Here is a 19,669-nt window from a genome sequence, read left to right on the forward strand (position 1 = left end):
CCCAGTTACACCCAGATCCAGCCCTCCATCGAGAAATGAAGGGTAGCATTTACCTATGATTTATACTAGATGGCTGCAGTGCTGCAGATTAGAATGGGAAAATTTCCCCTCCCTTCTGAGAGTGGCGGTTTTCTCGGCCATAGCCATCTATAACATTTCTAAAGCACCTGGTATACGCCAAGCACTTGCCATGCATCACCTCACTGAATCCCCTCAAGGAGGTAGGTGCCATCATTATCCCCATTTTACAGATGAGGACACTGAAGCACAGAGCTTAAGTAACGTGTCTAAGGTCACACAGTTGACAACTGGCAGAGCTGGTCTTTAAATCCAAGTAGTGTCTAACTCCAGGCTTGAGCAGCCCCATATGACTGGCCTCATTGTTGAGGGTCCAGATGAGATAGTCTGAAGCATTAGAAAAACCTTTCATGGGGCTGGCCCCGTGGCTTAGCGGTTAAGTGCACGTGCTCTGCTACTGGCGGCCTGGGTTCGGATCCCGGGTGTGCACCGACGCACAGCTTCTCTGGCCATGCTGAGGCTGCGTCCCACATACAGCAACTAGAAGGATGTGCAACTATGACATACAACTATCTACTGGGGCTTCGGGGAGAAAAAGGGAAAAAAAAAAAGTTTAATTAAAAAAAAAGAAAAACCTTTCAGCACCCAAAAGATATTTTCTTAAGTGCTTCTTTTTCCCTCAGCAAAACGCTAGAGTAATAGTTATGTGGGAGATCAAGATTTGACCACCCTGAAATATGTCTCTTTACCTTGATTATTTTCTCTGATGGACATTTGACCTCCCCCACTAACTGCCTAAAGGAATTTAACTCTGGGTATGGACAGACTGCCAGGGTCCTCGATAAGCCCATTCTTAACAAAGTTCTGTTTACCAAATATTTACATTTGTAAAGGTGTCTCCCTCTGTGTAGTGGGAAGGGGGGGGGATGACCTTATCGTGAAAACTCTCATCAGGACAGAAGAAGAAGACTTAAATGCACATATTCTTGATTACTATAATTCCTGTCTCTCCGGCCACATTCTCTATAGGTGGCCCTGCAAAGCATTGTCTGACAAACATTTACATTTCCTTCTTCATGTAAATCGTCTTCTTCCCCTCTGAAACCCCAAAACACCACCCACCCCCAACATCCTCCTTTGTCTTTAGCCGAAGATGCTATTTAAGATGAGAATCTCTGCCATTGTGTTCAGAAACTCAGTGTCCCTGGTTTCTCCCATGTATACATGTTATTAAACTTGGTATTATTTTCTCCTGCTAACCTGTCTTGTTAATTACTTGGCCAGCCATAAGAACCCTAAGGGAAAGGGCAGAGGGGGATTCGCCCTCTTCCCCTACAGTTATTGTCCAAAAACCCCACTGCACAAACACCTAGAGACCCAAACAGAGAACAATGGTGGGAGCCTGGGCTGGAAGGTGCTGGAACCTAAGCTCTGGAGAGCGGAGGACCTCTAAGCCCGGAGAGCTGGAGGAGCTCTAGGGGAGGCTTGATGGGGCTGCCAAGGTTGGGGACCAGTGTGGGAGCCAGAGAGAAGGCAGGAGTAAAGAAGCTCCACAGAGTCAGGAGGTAGGAAACAGCCTGGGTGCATGGAAGGCCCCCCCATGACGGGGACAACACTAGAGAAGGGGTGGGTCCATCAAAAAGTTGAGTGTGAGGTGGGAGATGGGGAAGAACATCCAGGTGTGAGGGTCTGGAGAGATCTGGGCTAGAAAGAGGGATTTTGGAGCCACAGGCAATGAAATCATCTGGGAAGACCACAGAAGATGAGAAAGGTAAGTCCAGGACTGAAGAACACTGACTTTTGAAGAACAGGTAGGTGTGAGGTAGAAGTGTCTGGGGAGAGGCTGGACTGGGGGACACCGGGTGAGCATGACGACAGAGAACCAAGGAGAATGTCCCAGAAGGCAGTGCTCAGTGGTGACAGACACTTCTGAGAGGCCCAACCAGCTGGTCCAGTGGGAGGCCAGCCTATTCCAGAACCCAAGGCTCCTGCCTCCCAGTTCTGGGCTCTCTCATTTTTTCAGTTGGCCAGGTGACTTCAAAAAAAGTCTCAAACTTCTGACTTAGCTACAGGAAGGCCATTGGTGACCACAGAGTGGTTTCCATTGAGATGTAGGAGCTGGAGTAGATGTCTTTGGTTGTGAAGGCTGGGAATGGAGTCTAGGAGTGTAGACAGCTGTTTCAAGAACAACCTTTGTGTTCCACACACTGGGGGCAGGGGTCCAGGGGCCGACAGAGGATAAACCCACACATGTGGAAGGATGCCACTTACGTAAGGTTGCCCATGGCTGTGTGTGTGTGAAGGACACTAGCCCACACAGTGACATCTGAGGGGCGGGAGAGCAGGTGAGTTTCACTTTCTCTGTCTTTTTCCGGTATCGTTTGAGTGTTTCCCAATGAATAGGTTCCATTTTTATAACCTGAAAAGAAAGACTATTTTTATTTGAGAAAAATAAAGAGTTCTGGTCGTGAAAGGGAGCAAAATAGGGCAACAGCAAGAGGGAGAGGGGGGCATGGACTTTTAGTTTCTAGCCAGGAAAGAGTGAGTGTGCTGCGTTCTGAGGCCGCAGCCGGATGTCCCTCAGGAAGCTGGAAATGAGGAAAACAGGATTGGCCACTTGCAAACTGAACTTGAAACCAATATACATAGCAAGGGACCAGAAACAACTGAACTGCCCTGCAGAAGGGAGCTGGTTCAATAACCCAAGAACACTGGGTAGAAAGAATGAGGAAGACTCACAGGTGCTGAGGGAACAGGTGGCCAAGATCTATTGTTAAGTACAAAAGGAACTTTCCAAGCAGAGGGTAGAGCAGAACATGCACCTATTTGTGTGTTTTTTTTAAATGCACACACAAGCTTGCAGGCATAGCAAGTTTCTGGGAGGAAACCTAAGAAGCTCCTAAAAGGTAGAGGATGAGCTGAGAATTTTTTTTAATTTACTATGTACTCATGCTGTTTTTTTCTATTAGAAAAATGTGAGAATGCCCCCACCCCACACACACAGTAGGGTAGCTTAGGTGTGTCTTGCACAAAGGTGCGAAGTCTAGGGGTGAGTAGGAGCTGAAACATTCCTGGCGGGGGCTGTGTCCTAAATCGTCTTCCTGGAAGGGGAGCCTTTTTTTTTTAATGTCTCAAAGGCTGGAGTTTGTGCCACCTGAAGGCCTTTGAGAGCTCCCAAGCAACTGAGAATGAAAAGAATGTGGCTGTTGGCCATGGGGATTGGTGGTGGCCAAAGACACTTAGATTAAAAACAAAAGTCCTTGAACTGCACTCCGGGTGTCAGGGCTTACTGTGTCCAAAGATTCCAATCCTGGAACCAGCCCCGGCTCACCCAGGAGCAAGAAAAGGCCAACGAAAACCTGGGAAAAGGTAAGACACTGGGGCCTAGTGTCCCTGCTAAGGGACTCAGCACTTTCTGATGTCTTGCTTGGAAAGGCAGAATTCTGTTGCTTGGTGCCTCAGCTAGTTGGCCTCCATCTGACACAGTGGAGGGATTGTCTGACTAGAAGCCACAGCTGCCTTGCTCATTACTTCTGATTAATAGACAGCACCTGGCATCTCTGCCCGACAGTGCCCGCTCAGGACCCAGGTGTGACCTACACAGTCAACAAAAGCGCGGTGGCTTAGCAGCCCTGAGGAGTGAAGCACCCTCCCGTAAAAGCATTGTTTTATGTAAGTCCCAGCCCATCCTTCTTGCTAGTTCCCTTGCTGCAGGTGTGAAAGTAACTGACGTGTCCTCAGTTAATTGATCGGAGAAGTCTAACACTAAGAATCGCACTCGACCTGTCCCCCCCCCACTCCCAGTTATTGTTCTCGTAAATTAATACTCTGGCACCCTGGTTGAGATCTAGAGTTGCTTAAGGGATCAACTGTGGTGTGTGGACAAGCCAGGCTTCCTATTCTATGGGCTGAGGGCATAGAGTTATCTTTCTGGTGGTATCCAACCTTCCCATGAACACTTCCACTAGCCCCTAGGAACTGCTTAGAATCTATTGCTAAAAATACATGACAGGGGCCAGCCCCATGGCCTAGCGGTTAAGCGCGCGCGCTCTGCTGCTGGCGGCCCAGGTTCGGATCCTGGGCGCGCACCGACGCACTCTTTGTCAGGCCATGGTGTGGCGGCGTCCCACATAAAGTGGAGGAAGATGGCCACGGATGTTAGCTCAGGGCCAGTCTTCCTCAGCAAAAAGAGGAAGATTGGCATGGATGTTAGCTCAGGGCTGATTTTCCTCAAAAAATAAAAATAAATAAAAATGTGACAAATTTAACATCTGTCAGGGAAAATTGTGAAAGACTTTGAAATAGGCAAAAAGATTCCTGGGTATTCTCTAGCACACTTCCAGATAATCTGATTTCCTAAATCTGTGTCTTTCCCAGTCTTTGACTAAGGTATTTTGCAATTCTGTGAGTTGTAGAAAACTGATAGTCATGCAAATGACTGCAAGTGATCCTTGTTCCTAGAGATGCAATTGACTTTTTGCCCTCTGGAGAAATTGTTTTTGCATCTATCAGCAAATTCATTTCTGCATTCCTGATTACCTTTATAGATGTCTTGTCTTTGAATTCTCCCTGAAACTAGTTTTTTTACATCTTACAGTTTTCCTCAATGAATGAGTGAAAACAAGATCTTTGACACATTTTCATTTTGTATTTGTATGATCATGATTTTTTTCCCCATTGTCCATTATCATACCTCATTTCCCTTTTTTCCCTGGCTACCGGGAAGCACAAAGGCAAAATTTTAAACCCACGCACAAAGTGTTGATTCACCGAGAGTTGCACATGATATGATGGGAAGCTGCCCCAAACACCAGGGAAAGAGGCGATAGAAATCGGGACAACCCTCGGCTGCCTGCCATTTCCCTCCCTTTACCACTCAAGTTCCACCTCTCTGACATTACTGCTGGAGGCTGCCTCTCCTGCCCTGCCCAGGGCCAGCTTCACGCTGAGCTGAGGCCCATTTGGAACCTCCTGGGGCTGGCATTAAGGATCATGTCCTAGTCACACTTCCTCCCCAAACCCTACACAGCCACTTCCTCTTTCTGCTGAGGACTGCAGAAGCTGAATGAGAGATGAGTTTCCAGAATGTTGCAACACCCAGGAACAGGAGGGCAAATAACGGAGGGGTGTTTGTGGCAGGACAGTCCCCCAGGGTGTCCTGGGAGTAGCCCTAGCTTATCAAGCAGCTCCGACTGAACGCATGCCGAGTACCAAGCATCACGTTAGCCCTTGTGCTAACCCTGAAGTCAAGAACTCCCCGATCTGAAACAGGACAATGCTAAGAGAGGAAACAGAGTCAGGGGTAGAGCTGGGTGGGAGGTGAGACGGGCCACCTGGCCCCAAAAGTACTGCTGCATGAACCAGGATCCCACCGAGTGCTCTGCTCACTCAACCTCCAGACAGTCTGTCACGGACTAGGTGCCCCAAGGAACTCAAGGGCGGGTTTGGAAGCATTTAACTGTTTTTCCAAATTGTTTTCCCCCCTTTAGTTATCTTAAGGAGATGCAACCACCAACCACCCTGAACCAGACCAAGCCTCACCACAAGAGCTACGCCCAGGACCTTTACCCTATTTTTATAATTTTATTTCTTTCTTTTTCCCCAAAGCCCCAGTAGATAGTTGTATGTCGTAGTTGCACATCCTTCTAGTTGCTGTATGTGGGACATGGCCTCAGAATGGCCAGAGAGGTGGTGCCTCGGTGCGCGCCCAGGATCCGAACCTGGGCCGCCAGCAGCAGAGCGTGCGCACTTAACCGCTAAGCCACGGGGCCGGCCCTACCCTATTTTTTTTTTTTTTTTTTTATAATTTTATTTATTTGTTTTTTTCCCCCAAAGCCCCAGTAGATAGTTGTATGTCATAGCTGCACATCCTTCTAGTTGCTGTATGTGGGACACGGCCTCAGCATGGCCGGAGAAGCGGTGCGTCGGTGTGCGCCCGGGATCCAAACCCGGGCCTCCAGCAGCAGAGCACGCGCACACTTAACCGCTAAGCCACGGGGCCGGCCCCAGGACCATCTTTTAAACATATAATTCTGATCTTGTCTCTTTGCCCAGAACCCCCGTGACCCCCATCTCAGTCAGAGTAAAGCCCTGAGGCCCTCTAGGGTCAGGTAGCCCCTCTGAGCTCCTTCCTTCCCCTATACCCTTCCTGCTCCAGTCCCTCTGGGCTCTTTGCTGCTGCTTTTTTTTTTTTTTAATTTTTTGTTTATTGCAGTAACATTGGTTTATAACATTGTAAAAATTTCAGGTGTACATCATCGTACTTCTATTTCTGCATAGATTACATCATGTTCACCACCAAAATACTAATTACAACCCATCACCACACACATGTACCCAATTATCCCTTTCACCCTCCTCCCTCCCCCCTTCCCCTCTGGTAACCACCAATCCAATCTCTGTCCCTATGTGTTTGTTTATTGTTGTTATTATCTACTACTTAATGAAGGAAATCATGCGGTATTGGACCTTCTCCCTCTGACTTATTTCACTTGGCATTATACCCTCAATGTCCATCCATGTTGTCACAAATGGCTGGATTTCATCGTTTCTTATGGCTGACTAGTATTCCATTGTGTATATATACCACATCTTCTTTATCCATTCGTCCCTCGATGGGCACTTAGGTTGCTTCCAAGTCTTGGCTATTGTGAATAACGCTGCAATGAACACAGGGGTGCATGTACCTTTACAAATTGGTGTTTTCAAGTTCTTTGGATAAATACCCAGCAGTGGGATGGCTGGATCATATGGTAGTTCTATCCTTGATTTTTTGAGGAATCTCCATACTGTTTTCCATAGTGGCTGTACCAGTTTGCACTCACACCAGCAGTGTATGAGAGTTCCCTTCTCTCCACATCCTCTCCAACACATGTTGTTTCCTGTCTTGTTAATTATAGCCATTCTGACGGGCGTCAGGTGATATCTCATTGTAGTTTTGATTTGCATTTCCCTGATAGTTAATGATTTTGAACATCTTTTCATGTGTCTGTTGGCCATCTGTATGTCTTCTTTGGAGAAATGTCTGTTCAGGTCCTTTGCCCATTTTTTAATTGGGTTGGTAGTTTTTTTGTTGTTGAGATGCATGAGTTCTTTATATATTTTGGAGATTAAGCCCTTATCAGAAGTATGGTTTGCAAATATCTTCTCCCAATTATTAGGTTGTCTTTTTGTTTTGTTGATGGTTTCCTTTGCTGTGCAGAAGCTTTTTAGTTTGATGGCCCTACCCTATTTTTAATGCTAAGGACCTCTCCAGGAGGAGCTTAGGCCTTATCATGGCAGCCTGCAGTGTATATGGAAGCATGTTTTCCAACTGAGCCTGTGCAAGTGAATAGACACCTCTCCCTTTTATTTTTTGTGAGGAAGATCAGCCCTGAGCTAACATCCATGACAATCCTCTTCTTTTTGCTGAGGAAGATTGGCCCTGGCCTAACATCCGTGCCCATCTTCCTCTAGTTTATATGGGACGCCACCACAGCATGGCCTGACAAGCAGTGCATCAGTGCGTGCCTGGGATCCGAACCCAGGCTGCCAGCAGCAGAGCACACGCACTTAACCGCTATGCCACAGGGCCGGCCCCAGACACCTCTCCCTTTTAAATATTCATTCCCCATTCAAAATAAAAGATCCTTGTTTCCCTCTGTTTGGGAACACCGTGACTTTGGAAATGATTCCTTATGGCCTCCTATTTGCTGCAAATACACTTTACTTTGTGAGACAACTTCCACTGGGGTAGAGTCTCATTTAACTCACCAGGAGGTGAACCCACTTGTTTCGGTAACACATCCATGGCACTCAGAACCCTTCCTTCCCATGTCGTCCTCACCAGCAGTACGAGGTGTGGGAGAACAAAACTGGCCACCCTGAAATATGTCTCTTCACCTTGATTATTTTCTCTGAAGGACATTTGACCTCCCCCAAACTGCCTAAAGAATTTAACACAGAAGGCATGTTTCAGGAAGGATCCACTACCATGTGATGGCTGTAGTATAATGTAAAATAGATGTTACAATAGGAAAGACACCAACAAGCCCATCTTATCAAAAATTCTCTCTCCCAGGCCATATTCTCTAATGGCCCAGTAAAGGCTTGTCAGACAAACATTTACACTTATAAGAGAAATCTCCATTTGTAAAGGTATTGCCCTCTCTCTACTGGGAACAGGGGGGATGGCCTCCTCTCTAGAAACTTATCAATATGGAAGGTGAGGCCTTAAATCTGCATAATAACCTTACTCTTGTTTACTGTGCTTTTCTGATAATCTCCTATAACTGACTTCCCCCATCCCCAACATCCTCCTTTGTCTTTAGCTGAAGATAGTATTTAAGATGAGAACCTTCACCATTTTGTTGACAAACTCAGTTTCCCTGGTTTCTCCCATGTATACATGTTATTAAACTTTGATTTTCTCCTGCTAACCTGTCTTTTAATTATTTGGCCAGTCATAAGAACCTTAAGGGAAAGGGCAGAGGAGGATTCTCCCTCTTCCCCAACAGAGGCCTCTCTCTCCCCTTACTGGACATCAAAGCCCTCCACTCCCCCAGGGCACAGGTTCTCCCTGTTCTCTCCTCCCTCCACACTCATCTCCCCCATTTTGTCCAGCTAGGACCTACTAGTTTTGAGGATTTGCTCTAGGATCACCACCTCCAGGAAGCCCACCCCTCCTACTCTGTCTTTTACTCCCTCATGCAGCACACCATAACCTGCTTGGGGGGCATGATTCCTTCTTGATGCAAATCCCCTGGCCCAGTGCACTTCAGCACATACCTGAATCACTGGGGGATTTGTTAAGATGCAGATTCTTAGGTCTGAGATGGGGCCCCAAGCTCTGCCCTTTCCACAAATCCCCAGGTGATGCCATGGGGATCACAGACCACACTTGGAAGGGCAAACATCTAGGTCAAGGGCCTTCCTGTACTTCTAAGACCCAGAATCACAAAAAACCTTGCTCTGAATATATTTGAGAGCCATTTGGCTCTGATCAGTTTATGCCTAACCACCCTGCCCGGTAGGTACCAGCCCGTTTTTGCCTCTGGCTCACAGCAGGTAACTAGCAAAGCTGGGATTACACAGTGAAGGTGACCTTCACACAGTGAGAAAGAGAATGAGTGGGGTCTGGGTGAGGTTAGAGCCAGCTAAGGGCCAGCCCACTGTGAGGGCCTTCACTGCCCTCAGCAGAGGGAACATGATCACCTCCCCCGGAGAGGGGACCACAAGCTCCCTAGGAACCCCCAGGACACCATTCCCTTGCTATGTACTCCCAGGGGCTGTGGCCAGGACCTGTGGCCAGGACCTGGGGGAGGATAGCAGCCTCTGTGGGGAGAGTGATGTGAAGGTGGGGGAGGCAGAGAGGCAGCTCCCCTTAGTGACAGGAAGCCTGAAACAGGTCCCAGCCCTGCTGAGGCAGCCACCTCAGAGTGACTTGGCCACAGCATGCTCACTACCCCCAGAGGTGCTCCTCTGCACGGTGACCCCTGCCCAGACCACTGCCCTAAACCCAGTCCCCTCTGGCATGTGGACATGTGGCTTTCTGCCTGCTATCTCTAGAGAAGGGGACTAGAAGTTCTTTCCTCCCCGTCCCCGCCCCGGAATCAGATCCATGGGGCCTAGAGACACACAAGACTCTTGGCTGGCCTAGAAGTGGGGCTGGAGGGCCCAACCCAAGCTTTCATTTGGCCCTTTGGAGACACAAGATTATAGCTGCCGCTGGGGAGACATGCCCTGCCCCCAGTAAGGAAGTGTTGCCCAAAGCCAGGAAAATGCAAGCTTGCCTTCACCAGCCAGTCTGGCCTCACCCCCGTGTAGACACCATCTAGACACTAGCGGCCCAGCAGCACTTCGATTGTGCTATCTGAACCCATGGCACTGTTGCATGGTCTGCCCCCTCCTGGTTCAGCCCTCTCTGTAGACACTGCGCTACACCCCAGAGGTGCCTTTCTCCTTTTATTGGGAAGCAGACACAGGGCACACCACAGGGTGGGAAGCAGCCTGGCGGCTCCTGGCAAGACCCAGCACAATGAGAGCCAGGGACAGGGATCCCACCACGGCCAGGCCCAGGCCCAGGCCCAGCATCAGAGAGGTGGGAGAAGAGGTCGACCCCTCCACAGCACGGTCATTGGCCTTTCCCAGGAAGATCAGCGGGCCCACCGTGACATCTGCTTCTTCTGTCACTGAAAGACAAGACGTCCAAGGGTCCCCTTAGTCCCTAACCAGGAATCAGTTTAGGGGTTTTGCTCAGCTTCCGTGGGCTGAACTAGTAGATTTTGTTCTAACAGCTGCATTCTTTTCCCCTCCCTGCAACTATGTCAGATCCCCAGGACGACAGCAGAGCTCCCCTGCCTGACACTGGGCTGGGGGCTCAGAGTCCCCACTTAGCCCCAACACTTCTATGTAAGAAAGCCTTAAAGGGCGTCCCCCAGAGGTGAGCAGCCTTAAATGGGAGACAAGGGAGAAGTGTGTCACCCTGAAGTGACAACAGGTGCCCTAGCCCGAGAGGAGGGCAATAGCCTTGTGGCTGTCCTAAGACCTACCATGCCTGCGATTGCGGGAAGCAGACTTGTGCCACTGTCTCACTGGGTGGGACAGCTTGCTGGCAAGGCCTGGACTGCCACAGCTGCCATTGCGACAACATTGACAGATATCAGCAGGGCCTTCTACTGGGGACCAGCTGAGAGGGAAAGACAAGAGGATTAGACGGCTGTGTTGTGTGCAGGAAGCAGTTGCCGATAATGGGCCCACTGAGGGGATAGACGCGAGGGTGGTCGATTCGGTTTTCTACCCCAGCCATATCCAATCTGGTCTCCTCACCTATTGGAGGACTTGCTGAAGGAACAGGCTTTGTGTAGTTGGTCTGGGACTTGGCCAGCCGGAGTGACCTTCAGACGGCAGGTGATGTATACCTGGAAGTAAGAGCAGCTGTGACAAGGCCGAGCTCTCAGCTGTACCAGTGACTTTAATAAGCCAGTTCTCATACAACCCCTAACCCTTGGGGGGGGGTGGGGAAGAGCCCCATGTCTGAGATGAGGCAACAGAGGTTCAGAGGTTAACTTGCCCAAAACTTCAGAGCAAGTAGCAAATTGGATTCTAAATTGGAACCCATCATCTTTACCCCCCCACTGTTTTCCAAACTTGTCCGATCACTTAGCATGCCCAACCCCAGGCCCATTAAGTCAAAACCTCAGGGACAGGGATCAAGCCCAGAGGTGCCGATTCCCACCCAACCACGTGGGGTAGGGGCAGTTTTCACAAAGCCAGGGCTCAGGCGGCCCCCAGTCCTCTTGGCAGAGGTGTCTTCATACCCTAGGTAGTGCTTCCACAGCCCCCCCAACCCGACACCCCCCGCCCCCCGCTGCCAACCCTGCAAAGGCATGGAAGTTCTACCACCTTCTCTCTGGAACCTTCTACAGAGCCACAGACCTTGGCTACCACCTAGTGCCCAAGTGCATCAACAGGCAGGGAAACCATTTCAGAAACTTGAACAAGCCAGGATGCATTTCTGGCCGCCTGCCTTCTATCTGCCCCACCAGAGAAGGGTTTCTGGGTCCTGTAGAGTCTATATTCCAGGAAGGGAACCGCATTTATCCTCAGCTTCTTCCCAAGACCTTTTTCTGATGCTAACCGGGGCCTAAGACCCCAGGGTGTTTCCCCGTTAGCTTTTGAATAAGGGTGGTCCTTCTCCCTTGTGCCGTGGCCACAGTCAGCCAGGCCATCCCACCCACCTTTGAGGGAGCACCCTCCCTGAGTTCAGGCTGCCTTCCACTGATCAGCATCGTCCTCTGGTCTCTTGGTTATCCCCCCAATCCCTGGAGATGCAGATACCAGCTCAGGTTTCACCCACGGTGATGGCCACCACCTGTATGAAAGCTTAGCCGTCCTCCTCCCCACTGCACCGCCTCTGAAGGCAACATCGACTCCCTACCCCAACCAGGACCCTCTGCCCTAGGACCCAAGGGCCCTGATGTGGGAACCAGAGCCCTTTCTTCGAGTCTGTTCTCCTTTATCCCCAGGTCCATTCAACCCAGGACCTGCCACCACCCTGAAGCTTCAGGACATCTCACCAATAACTTCAATTCATGCCCCTCCTGCTATCTACCAGTCTGTATCAAACTACCACTCTCAGAACAGAACTGCCAGACGAGGTGAGGTAGCATCAATGTACTCTTCTACAAGCCCACACTGCTCACCTCTCAATGCTCCCCGGCCATAGGCACCTCTGGTTCAGTGGCTTGCACACCTGGCTGTTTATTAGAGTCACCCGGGAGCTTAAGGGGCTTTTGATGCATCTCCAAGTAAACCAAGATAGACTAATGGATGGATGATAATATAGTAAAATATTAATGGTAGAACCTAGATGGTAGGTACATAGGTGTTTGTCAAGTTCTTTCAACTTAATGTTTGAAGACTTTCATAAGATGTTAGAAAAAGGTGATGCCAGGCCCTACCCCAATTAAGTGAAAATATATAGTATTATATGCAACTATCAGTAAATGAGTATCAGACCTTTCCAGGTGATTAGTATAGAGCCAGACTTAAACACCTGCTTTAATCACTTCTCTTTCCTGACCAGCTATCTGAACTTCACATCCCGCACTCCTATCTCAGGGAACTTGTTTGAAAGCTACTTGTTTTATTTGTAAGATTCTACCAGCACTTTCTGACTAGAGGCTGGTCCTTCTACCTGTGCCATCTGCCCCATCTGTCCCTGCCTCAGCCATCAGGAGCAGGCCACATCTTGGCTCCCACCCTCTTCTCCCCCTCTTAGTTTCGAGTTGGGCTTTCTAGCTTAGCGGTTCTCAAGGCGTGGCCCCCAGAACAGCAGCAGCCAGAGAACCTGGAGTCTTGTTAGGAATGGTCTACTTTAGACCTACTGAACCAAACCCTGGGAGTGGGGCCTAGAAGTCTCATTCAACAAGCCCTCCAGGTGATGCTGATGTGCTCAAGTTTCAGAAAGTCACTGATCTAGCCTATGATCAACTTGAAGAGGCTACCCTGTATGAAAAGTTCATACCCGCTTACCTTGACTTCCAGAAAGCCTCCAGGAAGGCTGACACCTGCTTTTGTTGACTCCTTTACTAAACCCATCATCATCTGAGTTCTGGCCCTACTGACCCTGGCAAGGACAAGGTCAGTGGCCTGGTCACCAGATGCCACGGTTGTTGGTCCTCATCTTATTTGAGCTGTCAGTTGAATCTCCTGGGTTCCTATTCTCCTAGTTTGTTCTATTTCCAGGACACCTGACTCTCCCTCCATCCTACATGGGTTTTCTACCTACCTAGGGCTTTTCTACCTACCATGCCTTCTCCTCGCAGATCTCACTAGAGCCCGTGGCTTTATCTACTTGGTAAGTGTGTGGAGTTACTAGGACAGGGGCAGAGCTATCAAGTCATTGATTAAGGGGACAGCTGGTGAGCGACAACAGATAGTAAGCCTAGGCAGCCTGACCCTACAGTTCAGTCCTATTCCAGGCTATTAAAGAAAGCTATTACCGTGTTTCTGGAGTCATTGGCAAAGTGGAACACATCTACTGTGAACTGGAGGGTCTCTGGCCCAGGTCTGGGGGCTTTGAAAGCAGAAGAGGCATCGGAGAGACCATCCACGAGACAACTTTGAAGAGAACAAGAATGGAGTTAGAGGCTGAGGAAGGTGGCCTAGGTCACGTTATTACAAGGATTCTCTAGAAAGCGAGCCCAGCCCTCACCCGTGGAAGTCCACGATGGTGTGATAAGGGGAGGTGTTCCGGTCTGGCGTCAGTGTGGCCACACAGTGGTCCACAAACAGTCGCAGTGGCACGTGACTGCCGGTGTGGACTTCGGCCTGGAGGTGGGCTATTTCTCCCAGCTGGAAGGTGGGGGACCTCTTCTCAGCACTCCAGTCCTCTGAAAGGCATAGCCAGGGGTAAGAGATTACCAGAGCTCTCCCTGCCAGCTCCTCCTGCCAGCCCTCCTGCTTACTTTCCATCAGTTGCAGAGAGAAAACCAGCTTCTCCTCTGAGAACATCGTGGTCCTGAAGGGCACCCAGGTGGGCAGGATGGCCTGGCTGCTCACGTTGCCCTGCCTGGGAAAAGAACAGCAGCTGCCCACACTTGGCCCAACGTTGACCCCACCTGGCCCCACGTTGGAGGGAGTCTCTTTTCTACCTCATTGCAGAGCCCCAGCTGTGACCCAGCCAGGCAGCTAGTGCAAGGCAGCTGAACAGACACCTGAAGTCTAAGCCTGTTCCCCTAAACCTCCTGAACTCAACACCTGTGAGTGGGCCCATCCCTCCCAGCCATGATGACACCTGGGCCCAACCAACCCAGCCATGACGACACCTGGGTGGCAGCGTGACGACAGATACATCAAGTTAGTTTGTTTCTAGACCCAGATCTGCTCCTTATTAAGGTTAACTCGGGAGGCTCAGGTATGGGTCTGAGGCAGCAGCCTCTCTCTGCACCACTCGGGATTCTTGAGGCGAGCCCCAGTGCAAGAAGCCCTTCAGAGACCCACGCAGACGGGCCTCTGTTCTTGAGAAGCTGCTGAGACAGTCTGAGCCTGACCCGGGGCAGGGAGGTCCTTAGGAGCCATTGGATGTCTCCAGATGTCTGCCCCACTGACCCACGGGGTCTCATGGAAGAGCCTACTTCAAGTGATGCATCTGCTGAGAAGCAGACCTCAGGTAGCCAGAGCTAGGCCACCCCGCACTGTGCGCAGCCACCGGGTGAGCCAACATCCTCAGGTCAGGCCCAGGCAGAGCGATTCTGAAGTGAGAGATGGCATGGTCCCAGGAGGGCTTCAGCCTCTCTGGCCAGTAAGAGGGCGGCTGGGCATCCTGCCCTTGGCTCCTCTGTCTCCTCCACCCAACATGGTCAAATGCTGAGCTCCTTCAAGTCGACCCCCTACGCCCTGCTGCCGCAGGTCAGAACTCATCTCATCCTAGCCTCCCAACTGGTCTCACCGACTCCCATCCATCTTCTGTACCAGCTGACCTTCTCAGCAGAAAAACAGTCCTCACCCACTCTGCTTGGTCCTCAGAAGGGGCACCCACTGAAGAGTGAGCCTGAATGCTTTCACTGCATCTGATGGGCCCTTAGAACCCATCTGTCCCCCTCTCCTTGTTGCCTAGGCCCTGAGCTCCAGGTCCCCGGGCTACAGCCCCTATTAGTGACATGCTGCCCTCCCCAGGTGTGTGTAGCTCTGCCCAGACTGTCTCAGCCCCACCTGACCCCAAGACCCCTCCCAGGATCTGTTCTGGGAACCCCTCCTCAGGCATGCGGCTCATCCCTTTTGCCCTCACAGTATCAGTACCATCTCCCCTACCTCCTCCCAGAAGGGAGGGCCGGAATGAAGGCCTGTGCACTCTGCCCTCAGCCTAGCCCAGGGCCCAGCATTGGGCATTGTCATTATAAGCCATAGTCACCCTCCTCACACCTCGATGCTAAAGTTCAGAGGCATGTGCTTAGCGCTCAGGGCTTGAGGCTCTTCCCCCACTGCACCCACGCACTGGGAGAAGCCACAGGAAAGGAGCTGCTTGCTGCGGACATAGTCAGAGCCCAGAACCTACCCTGCACTAGTGAAAGACTTTCTGAACTCCGGGGGCCCGGTCTGGGCAGCCCTGCAGCATCCATCCCCAGGCAGCCTGGCCCTGATGCATTTCAGAGACTCCAACCCGACCCGGCAGGCCCCCACTCCCACCAGGGGCTCAGGGTGCTGACCACAGCACTTCCACCTGCTCACAGCCATTCTGCGGGGAGGCTAACGCACTTGCAGAGGCGCCTCTGAACCGGGGGCAGCGACAGGACGTGTCCCACACTGACCTGGGGTAGCGACACTCGATGGGAACCTCTGCGCGGTTAGTCCTCAGGATGGACAGGTTTCCTGTGGGGCGCGGGTTGTGGAGCAGGAAGGTGCTGTACACCAGGGCGTCCTCAGTCACCTGAAGGAAAGAGGAGGGGTTAACCCTACCAGCATCACCTGCGAGGTGGGCCCGCCCTGTGCAAGGATGCAGGGAGGGCAGCCTGCTGGGGTGGAGAGAACACAGGCCCTGGACGCAAAGCCCGCTCTGCCGCTGACCCGTGGGAGAGCCTGGAAGGTACCACCTTCACCCTCAGTCTGTCCACCCCTGAAGTGTCGACACCACCACAGGGGTCTGGATGTGCACCAAGCAGCACCAACAACCAGAGGCGCTGGGCGCGTGCCACCCCCACCCCAATACACAGTTTCCTTTTTCAGGGAAGGCCTGGGGCTAAGAAAGCCCCCAGGAAGAAGCCAGAAAGTTCCAGGAACTTGAACTCATCACCACAGCAGTTAACACTTTAGTTCTGACCTCTTCTGACCTATCCTCAAACCATTTCACAGAAGGGGAAACCGGGTTCGGTGGTGGTCTGGGGCAGGAAGAGCCCAGGCTGGTGCTACTGGAAGATGACCTTTCAATCTAGCTTCCCAGCAGGGCACCTGGGGCCCTAGTGGCTGCGCGGTGCTCCCAGCTGCTCAATCTTCAGGGAGGCGCCCCAGCTTTCTATTAGCGAGTGCCCCAGTTGGACTGGCTGCATAATTTGTGGGGTCTCTTGCTCAGAAGTTAAGAATTTCAGGACAGCAGGGCACTAAACCGAGCATGGGCCCTGTGGGGCTGCACAGGTTGTGTTACCAGGAAGCTGGCCCGGTCCAGGTGATTCTTCTCAGGCAAGAAACCCTCAGCCTGGGAAAGGCTGCTGGAGAAAGGAGGGACCAGGCTGTGCCCTAAGTCAGAGTCACCTGGGATCTTCAAGATACGGATCGATGTCTGGCTCCCCCTTCCGTTCTGATGTAGTATGGGATACGGGAATCAGGAGTTTTAAATGCTCCCCAGGTGATTCTAATGCCCAAAGTTTGCGAGTTACTCAGCTAGAATAATTCCCTACAAATAACTCCTGCAGCTCTCTGGTTTCCCTCCCCTCTCCCCAGGGTCACAGGGGCCAGGAGGCTGCAAGGCACCCAGGACCAGAGCTCCAGGGAGGGCTCCGGGGGCTGGGCTTGTCCCCACCCCAACCAAGCTGAGACTGAAGGAGCCCAGGGCCAGGGAGGCAGGAGTTGGGGCTCCGTGAGGGAGGGGAGGCCAAGCTCTCTGTGGGGTGGCAGGAGCTTGGTCCAGGGGATGGTGGACCAGCTAGGAATCTGTGCCCAGCCCTGCCTTGCTGGAAGGCCCCTCCTTATGGTCTGAGTCTGTTTCCCCCCCGCTGCCTCGAGGAGGGGAGGTCTGGCCTGCATTACTCAGCTCTTCTCTTGCTCAGGACTCCCACTTGACACTGCCCCCAGGGGCCCAATTTAAGCCTCAAAGGTCTTCAACACAGAGGTGACATGGTGCTCCCTGCTCTCCCTCCGATACCACTTTCAGTTCAAGGCTTCGAGCCATTAAACATGAGGGAAGCTAAAATTTTTTTCCTGTGATGATTACTTCTGGGCTTTCTGAGGTGTCAAAAATTTGATCTCTTCTGCATAAGTTTCTAGGGCTCCAAGCAACTGCTGAGCTACCTGCAGGGTTGCCCTATCAGCCCCACATCACCCACATCTCTCCTGGATTCCCTCCGGGAGGGGGTCACAAATCCTCAGAATCAGAGTGGGGATGCTCGGTCTGGCCCAAAGAGCACTGCCACCTCTGGACTCCACCCCACCTACCCAATTTCAGCAACTAGAGGCAAGAGCTTCCCCTACTCCGACCCCCACGCCACCAATGCCTACCTTCAGGCCTCAGTGGTTCCCCCCACCCCACAAGAAAGGGACCTGCCCCAGCCCCACCCTGCCCTGGCTCTGCATCCACACTCCCCATCACCACCGCCTCCCATGTCCTCCCACCGAAGCCAGGGCTGCCGAGGGGTCCCAAGCCTCACCTGCACGCCGTTGCCACACTCATGCAGCCCAACCTCAAACCTGACCATATCATCCGTGTCCATAGAGACGAGCGGCTCACAGTTCTCGGGGCCCAGGGTGAGGTCTGCAGGCCGGATGAGCTTCCCGGTACCAAAAAGGTCTTTGCTGACAGTGACCACCAGCTGGGCCTCCAGACACTCCACCACCACGGGCAGCGTAGATGTCATGGGGAGGCGGGTCCCACCTTGCCAGAGGGGCTGGGGGTAGCACAGTTTTGTGCCTCCCCAGAGCAGAAAGCAGATGACAAGCCCATAGCTCAGCCCCATAGCGCCCACAAAGTCACTCCCACCGGTAACTAGTAAGCAGCCACCACTCAGCCATCTTATACCCTAGATGAGTGCCACTCACACCTGTGCTCCACCTGCCTCCCTTCCCCAGCCAATCCCGTTGGCCAGGCCCTTGCTGCTCCAAGTGGTCCACAAACCAGCAGTATCGGCATCACCTGCGGGCTCGTTATAAATGCAGATTCTCAGCCCCACCCAGACCAACTGGGTCAGAATCTGGTGTTCCGCTCTCTCCCCAAGTGGTCTGTATTCACGTTAAAGTTTGCAAGCTGTGGGCTGGCAGCCTGGTCAGTCAATTTCTCATCCTTTTCCTACTCCCACGACACGTGTCCGCCCTTTGCTCGCCCTGCCTTCATAGCCCAGCAAGGAAACTAAGAGCTACCCCAGGTCAATGGGGAGACTAGGGGAAAGGCCTTGATTGAAGAATGGGGAGAATTCGATCAGAGATGGCAGGGAGCTCATTCCAAGTGAGAGAATAGGATGAGGCATCATTAGGAGACCAGAGAATTTTATGGGCCACTGCCCAATTCTGTGGGAGGTAGGAGGAAAGATCAGCTCAAGCAGAGGCAGGTGTGTGAAGAGAGGTGTAGAAAGGGCACTGGGTGAGCTTGGGGGAAAAACCCAGGAGCTCAGAGTTGCTAGAGCGTCAGGTCCCTGGGGGGCAAGAGTGGCAGTTTAGGGGCTGGGTAGGTGGGTGGGACAGGGTCATGAAGGTGCCCGGCTGAGATGCTGGACTGTGCTCTGTGGGCGAGGAAGGCCGTGGAAGGCCATGGAAGGGTGCTAAAGCAGGTGAATGATCTGCCAGCTCTGGCTAGGAAGACGTAGGACTGGAGACAAGAGTCAGGAGGCTACTGCGCCAGTCCTGGTGGGAGAGGGTGAAGGACTGACAGGGTCAGCATTTACTCCTGGACTACTCTGTGCCAGACCTGGGTGAAACTCCTTCAGGAGGGAAGGAAGAATACAAAAAATTAATGGCACTTAATTCCTAGGGGCAGAAGTGTATACTTGATAACTGGCTTCTAAAGTGATTGAACCATAAATTTAAGTTGCTTAAATATCCCCTTGGTATTTTTTTGTTTTTGTTTTTGTTTTTTTAATACTCTAGTTTACTTGTGGGAAAATACACACATAGAGGGAAGAGATGACCCTGAAAACGTCCTTTGACCTGATCAAAGGTGGGGGTGGAGTGAAGGCAGGCAGCAGAGAGAAGCAGGGAGAGCTCAGAGCTCAGGCTCTAAGCTCACCTGGTGACCCACCCCTGCAGAACCCCTCCTCTCTGGGTTTCTTGCCTACTAGACCCAGAGGGAGGGAGCCAGCTGTGGCCTGAGGCCCCTGAGGGCCAGCTAGCTGGAAAGACTGTCCTAGGAGTGGGGGCCCGCTGGGGAAGGGGCCCCTCCATACTTGTTACCCACAGCCGTGTTTGGCAGTTGTGCTGGGAGTAGGATGGGGTGGGCTGGAAACGAGAGATCAGGGCCTCCCTGAAACCT

At 51.8% G+C, this 19,669-nt stretch overlaps 1 protein-coding gene across 1 annotated transcript; it reads right to left on the reverse strand.

The window, feature by feature from the left end:
• Positions 1–9,960: 9,960 nt before the first annotated feature.
• Positions 9,961–18,164, reverse strand: ZP3 (zona pellucida glycoprotein 3). Its single transcript, XM_004442135.2, has 8 exons — positions 17,859–18,164; positions 15,810–15,928; positions 13,968–14,071; positions 13,715–13,892; positions 13,503–13,620; positions 10,825–10,916; positions 10,548–10,684; positions 9,961–10,187 (listed from the first exon to the last, which is right to left on the reverse strand). Exons 1-8 carry the CDS (start codon positions 18,162–18,164, stop codon positions 9,961–9,963), a joined length of 1,281 nt encoding a protein of 426 aa, XP_004442192.2.
• Positions 18,165–19,669: the final 1,505 nt, after the last annotated feature.

This window comes from Ceratotherium simum, chromosome 26, assembly GCF_057802395.1.
Source record: "Ceratotherium simum simum isolate JZ-2026a chromosome 26, ASM5780239v1, whole genome shotgun sequence".
NCBI lineage: Eukaryota > Metazoa > Chordata > Mammalia > Perissodactyla > Rhinocerotidae > Ceratotherium > Ceratotherium simum.